At 58.8% G+C, this 12879-nt stretch overlaps 1 protein-coding gene across 1 annotated transcript in view; it reads right to left on the bottom strand.

The window, feature by feature from the left end:
- WNK2 (WNK lysine deficient protein kinase 2) overlaps window positions 1–12879 on the bottom strand; it is a gene marked incomplete at both ends in the record, with an annotated part of 105894 nt that overhangs the window by 56087 nt on the left and 36928 nt on the right. The window contains 5 exons of the mRNA XM_080709037.1: window positions 375–594; window positions 1861–1949; window positions 6442–6599; window positions 11041–11261; window positions 12175–12347. Of these exons, the coding sequence (XP_080565163.1) occupies window positions 375–594; window positions 1861–1949; window positions 6442–6599; window positions 11041–11261; window positions 12175–12347 (861 nt within the window). The remainder of the gene's footprint in view (window positions 1–374; window positions 595–1860; window positions 1950–6441; window positions 6600–11040; window positions 11262–12174; window positions 12348–12879) is intronic.

Raw genomic sequence — 12879 nt, 5'->3', positions numbered from 1 at the left:
CAGGAGAGAAGGAAAGGGCCCAGCCCTCCCCGCACCATCCAGGTGGAAAGTACCAACAACCCCACAGAGTTCCTCCCCCAGAAAGAAGATGCAAAGACCCCAAACTCAAAGGCACCACACTGGAACAAACTGGCAGGAGCTCGGCCAGGGCGAGCAAGGCTCCCCCACGGTTCACAGGCCCCAGACCCTCCCTCACGTGCTGCCCACACCCCCAGCCCCGGCCAGTGTGGCTCAGCCCTGCTGGAAGAACCCCTTCTGGACACCTTCCCACCTTGAGAAGCCACGTGGTCCCTAACCTGCACCCAGACTGGCCCACAGCCTCTCTGAGCCCCGTTACCGGCACGGCAGGCTGCAGACACACGCATGGGCATTACCATTTCCTGGGCCACCTCGTCCGGGGTCTCCTTCTCCAGGTCGAAGGTGAACTCAATGGCACCGTTGTCCTTGGGCTTGCCCTTCAGCTTTTTGGGATCTTCCACCCAGAGCCGGAGGGCGATGGTGGACTTCCTGCCATGGTCCTCCTCCGCCAGCTCCACCCGGACGCCCGTGTCCTCCGCAAAGAAGGCATGGCTCAGCAGGTCCTTGATCTCGTACCTGGGGGACAGCCGCCCAGGGCGGCAGCTCAGCACAATAGGCCTCCATCCCCCAGGCTTCCAGGGGCCGTGCGAGCCCAGCAGCACACCTCAGCACGGACGCTGCCGTGCTGGACGCGGCTCTCACTTCACTACCCGCGGCTGGCTTTGCCCCAAAAGCAGCACCCAATAGCGTTCCTCAATTCCAAGACGATGAGAGGGAATTAACACATAAGATCTGAGCCGATCTTCCCGAATCATGTTTGTTTTTAAATATTTTGAAACAGGATCTTCTAAGTTGCTGAGAACATCAGTGAGTTGGCTTTAAACCTAAAATCCCCCCCGTCTCGGCCTCCCAAGTACTGGGATTACAGATGCCATTCGCAAGAGAGACCTGGCTCTGGGTGGAATCCCAGGCAGAAGCCACCCCTCCACTCTCCCACCCTCGGGTCTCGGGCCTCCCTGCAGTGGCAAGGTCCGCAGAGGTGCCCTGTAGGAGGAGGAGTCTGTTGGAGCCGAGCAGGGGCCAGGCCGCGAGGTGAGGAAGGGGCCAGGCCAGGCCCCCGCTGAAGAAGGTGCTCCCCAGGGAGCAGCCATCTGGCACGCTACAGGCTGGGCCGCCCATCAAGCATCTCCAAGCGCTGACCCTGCGCCATCCTCCCACAGGGGCCCCCACGGCACAGCGCCGTGTCTGGCTTCCCGGGCACCCCGTCTGCAGAGACACTGTGTGGGTCTGAGCGTCAGCCCCTTCCTCTTTACTGGGTGGGTGGGTGCAACCCAGTTAGTTTGGGCAGAAGAAAGCTGAAGAGGCACCCCAACTTTCTGGCTGTCCAACCTGCAGAGATGGGGAGCTGGCCTTGCGGGGTGATTGAGGTAGACATGCTGCGTACAGATGGGTTGGACAGCGAGTTGTGTAAACTTTACAGCCTGGAGTTAAGAAGAGAGGGCAGGCCAAGGCGAACCTGGGGGGCCCAGGCATGGAGGCATCCACTAAGATCCTAGAAAAGTGTAAAACTTCTAGGGACAAAGAGAGAAAAAGAAAAGAAGGGCCGAGGGAGGCCCTGGCACTTGCACACTGCAGGATGGGGCAGGAATGTGCTCTCAGATGGCAGAGAAGGATGTGGGGCTAAGCACTGCCCACCTGGCCTCGCTGGCCTGGTGTCGAGATGGCCCGGCCCAGCCCGTCTGGCCTGGGAAGTTCTCCTCACCCGGAATGCGGCTCGAAGCGCCAGCTGGATTGATTTCAGCTGGAGAAACACCCCGTGCCCAGCACGGCCCCGGGACTCACCTTTCCTCCTTATTCTTGCAGATGCACTCCCCAATGATCTCCTTGATTTCAGGGTCATGCACTTTCTCGAAGCTGGCTGGCTTGATGCCCTGAGAGAGAAAGAGAGAGTCACCAGGTGCCACTTGGGAGCTGGCAGGCATCATGTCCTCCCTGGCACAGAGAAACCCGCTCCAGGCACGAGAGAAGAACTAACTTTGGGTTGACACTGGACAAACCAGAAAGAAACTGGACAAAATATAGTGAATGGACACTGGGTCGTGGAGGACGTGGGCTCCGAGGAAGGGGCTGTGTGGCGGTCCCCCCGGTCCAGCTCACTGGCTGGGGCAGGTCCCAGAGTGACGCACAGATGCCAGCGGAGCCTGGGTCTCCAGGAGCTGAGGGTGGAGTTGAACAGGCAGCGTTCTGGACATGAAGAAGCATCGCAGAATAAAAGCCCAGATGCCTGCCGTGGGCCTCTCCGGTCTTTGCTTTCGACCACACCGTGAGGGCGGAGTCAGTGTCACAGGTGGAGCATGAACCAGCGGGAGCCGCAGGCAGAGCCATTCCCAGAGTGGACGCAGAGCGGGAGTGATGCAGGTGTCCAGTGCGCAGCACCCAGCCAACTTAGTAATCAGGAGGGCAGGGAACGGGGTGGGAGCTGGGCAAGGGCTAACTGGGCGGTGTGTGCATGTATGTCCCCACCATCTTGCGTCCCATTAAGATATATGACTACAATGCACCAATAAAAAAAAATTTAAAAAAACTTAATAGACAGCTGGGCATGGTGGCGCACGCTTGTAATCCCCGCGCTTGGGAGGCAGAGACAGGAGGATGGCGTAGGTTCAAAGCCAGCTGCGCACGCTGGCTTAGGAGACCCTGTTTCCAAATAAAAATGTAAAAATAGGTCTGGGAGTGTAGCCCAGAGGTAGAAGGGCTTCCAGGAACCCCAGTACCACCAAAAAAAAAAAAAAAACTTAATAGACAGCCCTGGAAGGGAGGAGAATATGGCCTCGGACCAGTCAACTGAGACAAGAGCTGGAACAGCGTGCAGGTTGGGTAGGTTGGAATGGGCTATAGTTGTGCACACAGCAAGGAACAGGAATAATGGATTTTAAATACACACACACACACACACACACACACACACATATACATATACACACACATTTATATAGTCAAGCCGGGTATGGTGGTACACCCCTGGTTCTTAGGAAGCTGAGACAGGAGGATCACAGGTTTGAGGGCAGCCCCAGCAACCTAGTAAGACTCTGTTTCAAAATAAAAAATTTAAAAAGGGAGACTGGAGCCAGGCATGGTGGCGCACGCTTGTAATCCCAGCATTCGGGAGGCTGAGACTGGAGGATCACGGTTCTCAGACAGCCTCAGCTACTTAGTGAAGCCCTTTACAACTCAGTGAGACTCTGTTTAAAAAAATAAAGAATAAAGCCGGGCATGGTGGCGCACGCTTGTCATCCCTGCACTTGGGAGGCGGAGACAGGAGGATTGCGCTGGTTCGAAGCCAGCCTTGCTGGCTTAAGAGACCCTGTTTCCAAATAAAAAATTAAAATGTATAAAATAGGTCTTGGAGTGTAGCCCTGAGGTAGAAGGGTTTCCAGGAACCCCAGTACCACCAAAACACACACACACACACACACACACACACACACACACACAGACCAAAACAAAAAACAAATAGCACACTTGTAATCCCAGCATTTGGGAGGCTGAGACTGGAGGATCGAGGTTCGTGGACTGTCTCAGCTACTTAGTGAGGCCTTTTGCAACTTAGTGAGACCCTGTTTCAAAATAAAGAATCAAAAATAGGGCAGGGGGTGTAGCTCGGAGGTCGAATGCCCCTGAATTCCATCCCCAGACCCACAAAAAAAGAAAGACAGAAAGATTAAAAATAGGGCTTGGGGTGTAGCTTGCAGATAGAATACCCCTGGGTTCCATCCCCAGTATTGCAAAAAAAAAAAAAAAAAAGAAAAAAAAAGAGAGAGATTGGAGTTATAGCTCTGAGGTAGAATGCCCCTGGGTTCAATTCGGCAATACAAAAGAAAAAAAAAAAAGAGTGAGTTGTACTAGAAATGAAAACCAGGAGGTCTGAGAGCTCCCCTGGAGCGAACGAGCCGCAGATCACAGGGGAGGACAGGCTCCGTGGCTGCAGTGTGAGATCTGCTGGACACGAGGCACAGAGGGCGAAATGGCCACCGAGGCTCCGCTCCGCTTCTTTAGAATGTGGGACACCGTCAAGGTTATAATAAGCACATGACACACTTAAAACCAGGAGGGCAGGATGGAGGGAGGGACAGAAAAAAAGACCGGAGGAAACGCTGGCGGGAGATTTCCCAGCGCTGATGAACGCTGCCCACCCAGGCGGCGTGCTCAGCCCCGAGCAGGACGACGCGGGGGACTGAACGGGCAGCTGTGTGGTGCCGCCGCCGCCACCTTTCATCTCCTTCCTCGCTGTGTGAAGCCGTGGCCCGCTTTCCTGCCACTGAGGCCTCTCAATGGAGGGCACCTGCTCGGGTTACCCTGCCCCTGTCAAAGCATGCGGCAGCCACCAGGGCTGAGGCCCCCAGTCCCCGTCTCCATGACAACTGTCACCCTGGCAACAACACAGGAGGCAGCCTCCCTGGGTGTGCTGCAGAATTTGATCCTGGGGTTGACACCTCAAATATAGCAATCAGGTTCTGGACAGGGGTGGAACAGAGCTTAGCTGCAGAGCCCGCCAGCCTGCCTGTCTTCAGGGAAGAAGTCAGGCCAACCTGACGCTTCCCACAGAGCCAGATCCTTCTAGCCACCCCTGGGCTCCTCCCCACACCCCCTCCTCCAGGAGCAAGGGTACTATTTGTGGTCACCACTGCCAGCCAAGGGAAGTTGATGCCAGTCTGAGGCCAGACACTCCTCAGCCAGCCAGTGGCCACATGCAGAGGGACCACAGACACAGGCCACAGCGGGCGCAGCATCTCAGAGCAGGGCCCAGCCAGGCCCGTGTGCAATCTGCTGGGGGCGGGGCGTGGTGGAGGATAGGGGAGGAAATTCATTTTAAAATATTTATGCTCACTGAGGGAATCACCCATATTCTTCCTTCTTCAACAAGGCTCGCTTCAAAAGCCTTGGCCTGTTTTTGTTTTGTTTTGGTACTAGGGATTGAACCCAGGGATATTCTGCCTCTGAGTCATGGGGCCCTTTTTGTTTTGAAATAGGGTCTCACTAAATTGCTTAGGGGTCTTGTTAAGTTGCTGAGGCTGACCTCAAACCTGCATCCTCCTGTGTCAGTCTGACAAGTACTGGGATTACAGATCTGTGTGCCATCATGCCCTGTTTTTTTTTTTTTTTTTTTTTTGTATCTTAAGAAACAAAGTTTCTATTTTTCCAAAGAGATAGAGGAAAGGCAAGGTGCCCACCAAGTCCAGTTGCTGGGTCCCTGGCTGGGGACAGAGGCTCTGGCCCAGCAGCATCAACTGTCCAGAGCCAGGAGCAGGCCTAGCCCTGACCCTGGGCAATCTCCAGTCCCACAGCCCAGTGAACAGACAGCACCAGAAATCCAGTGATCTCTCACACCACACCAGTGCTCCCTGAGATCAGCCTACACCCCTTGAGTCCCACATTCTTCCTCTGCAGACCTCCCCGGCTGCCCGTGGGGAACTCTGTTCCCATAGGGGCGCTTCCGAGCTGCCAGCCAAGGACTCTGCCCCCACCCAGCCCTGTCCTCCATACAGAAGTCGCTCAGGACACCCAGGTGACTGGCAGCCTAGAACTCACAGCCAGCCACTTCTACAAAGAGGGCTCAGCTGGAGACGGGCTCAGGGCGAAACTGTGGGGCCCAGCCCACGGCTCCCTGCAGAAGTCACCTCCAGACACACGGATACCCGGAACAGAACCGAGCTAGCAGCACCACGCCCAGGCAGGGGAGTGCTCCCTGGCTGGCAGGGGCCAGGAGGACTCCGGGGATTGCGACACTGGGCCAAGGTCAGGGACCACTCTGCAGGCAGGCCTCCTGGCCCCCCCAGAGCCAAGGAGAGGCGGCGCAGACTCGGCCTGTCTGCTCTCTCTCGTTCCCCTCTTGGTGGGGCCATCGCAGAGGGTAGACGAGGCCGATCTGTTTGTACAGCTGAAGCTGTCGGATCAACTCAGAAATTGCAGTGACACCAAAACAGGGATTAAGGTCCCAGGCTGTTGTCCAGCGCTGACACCCGCCTAGAGCCATGCCTGGCTGGTAGTGAGGGTTTGGTGAAAGGGAAAACAGACCGTGGTTCCAAAATAAGGAAGACGAAGATGGGGAAGCCAGCAGCCCCGGGCAGCCCAGAGCCGGTCCTCAGGGGACGGGCACCTGAGCTCCGCCTGGCAGGGGGCTCTGGAGGGACCACAGCCCTGAGCCTCAGTCTCCCTGGCATCCCAGGCCTCCGAGGCTAAGCACACCCAGGGAGCCTGGTAATTAGCACCGCCTCTGCTAAGAGACCTTCAGACCCGGCCAAGCCCCAGTTTCCCCACGCGCGAGGTGGCCACCTGCCCTCCTGTCCTGTAAGAGCCTTAACTTCGAAGGACCGCCCACACCCTCCCCGGGCCGCTTCCCAGAGGCGCGGCGGGGACACTCACACAGGTGACCTTGCGGTAGATCTGCGCGGCGTTCTGGCACTCCGAGTAGGGGTACTCCGACGTGGCCATCTCCAGCATGCACATGCCGAAGGCGTAGACGTCGACTGACTCGTCGTAGTGTTCCTCGTACATCTCAGGCGCCATGAACTCAGGCGTACCTGTACCAGGAGCAACAGACGCGGGCTCAGAATGCCGGGAGCCTGTGCCCAGGACGCCAGCCCCTCACAGCCCCGCCCGTCTGTCCTGTGGCCCCACAGCGCCGCTCCTGGGGCTCAGGTGTGCTCTACCCCGAGGAGTTCCCAAAACTTCCTCCACCTGCACCTCACAGTACCAGGGCTGAGTTCGGGGCTCCCCAGGGGCCACGTCCGTTCCCTGCACACTGTCTTCACTGCTGCGGGGCTCTCGGCCCCTGAGGACCGGCCAGCATTCGGACACTCCAGAGCAGACAAAACCTGTGGTCACCCAGAGCTGCCCGGAGCTGCAGAAGCGCGGGAAGACCCAAAGAGACCCTGACGGGCATGGCGAGCTGGCCACGCGGCGCCAAACGGCGCTTGCACGGAATCCCAAAGGACGCAGAACTCACGACAGGCTTGAAAATTAACAATAAAAACTGCTCTAGGCCTTCTGTGCAAAGCCCCACACCAGCCACGGGCCTCCACCCCGACAGCCGATCTCCTTGGCATTTACTTCCTTGCCTTCTGAGTTTACGTTTTTTCTATAGGTTTTTTTTTTTTTTTTTTTTTTTTTTGGTGGTACTGGGGTTCCTGGAAGCCCTTCTACCTCCGAGCTACACTCCCAGACCTATTTTTATATCTTTATTTGGAAACAGGGTCTCTTAAGCCAGTGCGGCTGGCTTCGAACCTGCGCGATCCTCCTGTCTCCACCTCCCAAGCACGGGGATTACAAGCGTGCGCCACCACGCCCGGCTATAGGTTTTCACTTTAGTGATCACACCCATCTTTTATTAAAATGGGTCCAATGAATGTTGAGCCGAAGGCAATGAAGGAAGATCAGAGGCTTCAGGGTGAGTCTGCTTGCTTATGAGAGCTGTGTGTTTGTTGCCTTTAGAAGACTTATTAAAACGTTCCAGCTTTTTCAAAAACCAGATGCAAAAATCAGACAAATCAATGAATCACTATAAAAAGAATGCACCGGGGTTTCTCTAACTCATCCGTTCACTCGAACACACAGCATGCGTTTAACCAGAAACGTGTGGGTGAAGAGGGCTCAAGGGCGGAGGAGTTCCTGTGCGGGAATGCAGAACTCAGAAGGATCGATCAGGCGCCTCAGCGGCCGAGTCGAGCCACAGGTTCCTGGCACCAGGGATTTCTGTCCGCTTGTGTTTTTGTACCGCGTGATCATGTTGCAGTGTTTTACGCTGATAATTTGTTTTTATGAGGGTGGTGCTGGGAATTGAACCCAGGGGCTTTCTACTTGTGAGCGACACCCCCAGCCCTTTTCATTTTTTGATTTTTTTGAAGCAGGATCTCACTAGATTGCTGAGAGTCTTTGCTATGTTACAGAGGCTGTCCTCGCAACTGTGATCCTCTTGTCTCAGCCTCCTGAATACTGAGATTACAGGCATGAAGCCACGCCCGCTTTGCACCAGTATTTATTATTATTATTTATTTATTTTTGCGGTACTGGGGATGGAACCCAAGGGCACTCTACCTCTGAGCTACACCCCCAGCCCTATTTTTTTAGTCTCCATTTTGAAACAGGCTCTCACTAAGTTACAGAGAGCCTCACTAAGTAGCTGAGGCTGGCCGCAGAGTGCGATTCTCCGGTCTCAGCCTCCCAAGTACTGGGATCACAGGTGTGCACCACCACGCACAACTAAAGTAATTCTTAAGTTAACATCTTTCAGCTTCTTTCCATCCCAGAACTTGGCACAGACTGTCCTGCCTAGGCTGGGCTGGACGCAGTCACAAAAGACACAGATGATGGCTCAGAGTCTGGACTGGTGGCAATGCAACACACGCTTTCACACACACACACACACACACACACACCACTAAGGAGGGCCCGCCAGGGGCCAATCAGCACACAGTGAGATGCAGGACTCCGTGGCTCCGAGCTACAGAAAGTTTGCCTCCCAGGGTCACCTCAATTCCACCAGTGGCGGAGCCCCATGAGCCCACCTGCAGGAGCGCTGTGGAACAACACACAGTCATGACAGCCCTCCAAAGCAAAGCCCTTTCCTGCTGGAGGCCAAGAGTCTTGGGGGGCGTATCCTCCGTGTCCTGGCCACGCCCACCATGGGGAGGAGTCTGGAGACAGCCCAGCCCCCAGGGCTGCTGGACTAGAAACTAGAAGTGGAGCTGCCACTCCCTGGCCCCTGCAGGAACCCCCCCCCCATCATCTGGGCATTAGGGCCCGGCGAAGGCAACAGGGTCTCCAGGCTCCATGTCTTCTGGGATAGACCTACAGGGATTGAGGATTGTGCTCTGTAAGAAATACCCCAAGGTCGACCAGACCTGGATCTGGGGGGTGGGCTCTGGCGGGGCCAAGCCAGCTCCGGGCCTGGCAGAGAGACCCCAGTAGACCCCGATAATGCTCGATCCTACACTCAGGTGCTGAAGCACTCTGCTCTCCTCTCCCTCTGTGGTCACTGAATCTGATTTCATATCCGGTGAAGATATTCAATGATTTCATATTCAGTGTAGACCGTGTGTGTCCAGTGGACAGTCCCACCCACTGTCCTGCCGTGTGGGCCACCATCTGCCACAGGGCTGCCCACAGGGGCCCCGCCCTGCCCCCTGCACCCAGCTCCTTACAGACAAGCCACAGGTCCAGGTGGCGATTCCAGACCCCAGCTCCCCGCCCGTCCCTGCAGCCGTGGTGTCAGACACTGGGCACCTGCCGAGGGCCGGCTAGTGCCCAGAGGGGCCGCCCGGGCCTTTCTTCTGCTTTTTGACAGAAGTGGGGTGGCTGTGTGGCTCTGAGGCGTCTTGGTTCCCTGGTGAGCAGGGCTGGGACCTGGACCTAGCAGCTGTGAGCGGGTCCCTGCCCTGCCGTTAAAGTTTCCTATAGCTGTGACAGTGCCCTGTTAGGATCTGCCTAGTTCTGGGTCTGGACTGAAAGATACATGACTTCTTTTATGGAATCAAAGCCTCTCTCCTAGCCCCAGCTGTGGTCATGGTTTATGTTAGAGCAAAACTTAACCAACACGGTTGGGCCTGGCCCACGTCTTACTGGACAGGCGGAGCCTCCTCCCTCTCTCCCAGCAAGGTGAACCCCAGCATGCTTGCCTGTAAGCGCCACAAAGTATCCACAACCCTCCCCTGCCCCCTCCGCCAGGCACACCCAGCCCAGCCAGGGCCAGCCCGCAGCCCTCCGTAGAATGACTCTAGCCCACCCAGACCTCTCTCTGCTCACTCCCCACTGGGCCTGGCTGCACCATCACCACCTCCAGGAAGCCCTCTGGGTGGGCTCTGCTTGCTACCATGACCACCTCTGCAGGCACAGACCACATCCCCATCCCATCAGGCCCCCGGCAGCTCCAGGGAAACACACGCAAACCAGCGACACGCAGGGCAAGAGCGTGAGACTCACGCGGCCACACCCGGGTAACAGCAGTGGGGGCTGCTGGGACACTCCCCTTCCAGACCAGCCGGGGGCCACTGACCCCTCACACGGCCACGTGGCCCCGGCAGAAATAGTGCCCCGCAGTACCTGGGGCATCTTCCAGCAGGACAGATGGCAGATGCCACCACAGCTAACACACCTGGGGAGATGACCATTCCCAGGACTCCGGGCCACTTGGGAGCAGGCCTGGGGGCCTACCTGCCCACACCCCTCCCCAGCCCCTGGCCCTGCTGCGGACGACAAGCCAGTCGCTCAGCACCCCGGGAGCCTGCGCCGAGAGTGGCCCCAGCCCCTCCAATCCAGGCCTCCTGGGCCCTGCTGAGCAGAGCTGGGTGATGCAGGACGGAGAGCCCACGGCTGGCTGAGCGCAGCCCGCAGGGGATGCCTCGCTCCACCCACCCCTCGCCCCACCCCACATCCTGCCTCTTTCTAGGGGAGGCCCCGGCTCCCGCAGTGGCTGTACTTTGCCCCGAGGCTCGTGTCTGAGGCAAGCTGACCGCTTTCTGAGGTCAGGAGTCACTTCCCAGGGGAAACCCTGCAAGCCTGCCCAGACATTGCCCAGGGCCACTGGCAGCCTGGCCCGCTCTCCCCACCTGTACCACCCACTCCACTAGGAAGGAGCTTGATGCCTGCCCGACACCCCCACCCCGGGGCCGCCAGAGACCCGTGTGCAAAGGGCCACTGCCGATACCGCTTTCTAAAAACACCTCTCAGCCAAAGCGGCTCCTGGAGACGCCAGGGCCTGCTCGCCTCCAAGAAGACCTGCCCCAGACATGCCCAAGAGCGTGGATTCACCAAGCCCAAGACCAAGCGCCCACCGTGCTGCTGTGCCCGTTACCACGGCCTCACTAACCCCCCCTCCTGTCCCGGCGTGCAGAGCCACGCTGTGCCCTGCGCAAGCCCCTCCTCACATCACCTTCCAAAGCCCGAGGCCTGGTGAGGCCGGGAGGGCCAGCCAGGACGCCCGGCCCGAGGCCCCGCGCCGAGGCCACGGGGCACCCCGCGGCTCACCTATCACACTCTTGGCGAAGGACGCTCTCTTGAGGGTGGCCAGGCCCAGGTCGCCGATCTTGACGGAGCCGGTGGGCCCGGTGATGAAGATGTTGTCACACTTGAGGTCCCGGTGGATGATGGGCGGCGTCCTGGTGTGCAGGAACAGCAGGCCCTTCAGGATCTGCCGGCACCAGCTGCGCAGCACCTTGGGCTTCATCACCTTGAACCGCTTCAGGTACCTGGAGGGCGGAGCACACACGCTCAGCGGGGCGGCGGGGAGAGAGGAAGGCCGGGGCCAGTCAGCCGGGTTCAGTCCCGAGCAGGCAGTAGGCCGGGCCCTCCACTCACTCCCCGCACTGCATCCCCCAATACGGGAAGGAGCTGTGCCCAGCGCAGTCCTGACCTCACCCCGAAACGGTGTCCGGTCAGCAGAGAAGTCCTGCGGCAGGACAGGGCCCCAGCCTGCCGGGCTTTGGACGAGGGTGAGGAACAACAGGGCCGAGGTCAAGGCCAGGCTCCCGCCACTGCTGCCTGCGAGCCAGGCTCCGAGGTGTCCCCCACGGCAGCAGCAGGCGAGGCCAGGCACGCCTCCGTGAGACTGCCCCGTGAGACGGGAGGGGGGGGGGGGGGCACGGGGCTCCTGCCTGAGGCCACGCGGTCAGAAGACGAGCCAAGCCCAGCCTGTGGTCACCCAGCAGGGAGGTCCTGCGTCCGCACAGTGCAGACCGAGGCCTCGGGGAGGGCTGGCAGGCTGGCCCGGCCACCAAACTCCTGACCCCTCACCACACTCTGCCCGGTGCCGCCCAGCCTGCTTCTGAGCCAAGGGAACATGGCAGGCCTGTGCCCAGGCAGAAACAGCCCTGCAGCCAGAGCGAGGCCCCAGACAGGGCCGACAGCCGAGCCACCTCGCTGGGGGTCCTGTCCGAGAAGAGATGGTTCCCTGCATCCCAGGAAGCCAGAGGGGCTTCTTTTGCTTCTTCTCATTTAGGAGAGGGGCTGCCCTTGGGCCCGAGGGCACAGGCTTGTCACCCACAGGACACTTCCAACAGGCAGGGGGCTGAAGCAGTGTCAGCTGGGCCAGCCCCAGGCAGCCCATGGCTCCACTGCCCCCTGGCCACACGACCCCACTCGGGCCCCGGGGCGTGGACTTACGTCTTCAGCGTCCCCGAGGTCATGAGCTCTGTCACCAGCACGATGCACCGCTTGCCCTTGGCGCTGGACTCCCAGAAGTCGTAGAAGCGGACGATGTTGGGGTGCTGCAGGCCTTTGAGCATCTCCGCCTCCTCCTTGAACCGCTGTCGCTCCAGCTTGGTGAGCTTCCGGTCCTGGAGCGGGAGACAGGCGGGGAGGTGGGCAGCTCCGGCCCTTGCTCTGCGTCTTTCTTTGACAGGAAGGACAGCAGGTGCCTGGGCTGGGGATGGCTGAGGGATGAGGCTTCGGGGAGGCCGCACATCCCGGCAACACCCCGCCAGAGTACCAGACCTTCCTCCCTCCCCACAGAGCGACAGGTGGACCAGGACCCCTCGGATCCCACAGCCTGGTGGGCGCAGCCTCCGCACGGGGACCCCTGCAGAGAGTCCTGGAAGCCAGAGACACCCACAGTCCACATGGCCAAATTCTATGCACTCTTTCCAGAAAAACTCCTCAGAGGCCTTCACGTCCTCGGCGATCTTACTTTCTGAGTTGGTTAAAATAGCGAAGTGTCACTTTGCTGCAAATGTACACAGCCCCGAGGAAGCACTCGAGGCCGGGGACTGAGCCAGAGGAGCTGGTGAGGGGCCAGAGCTGGGAGGCAGGAGGAGAAGTCTCCACACCCGACCTGGGCCTCCAGGCGGGAGGGCGGGCCCGCCTCCGGTG

This window comes from Muscardinus avellanarius, assembly GCF_963383645.1.
Source record: "Muscardinus avellanarius genome assembly, chromosome: 13".
Lineage (NCBI taxonomy): Eukaryota > Metazoa > Chordata > Mammalia > Rodentia > Gliridae > Muscardinus > Muscardinus avellanarius.
This window is presented reverse-complemented; position numbering and strand designations above follow the sequence as displayed.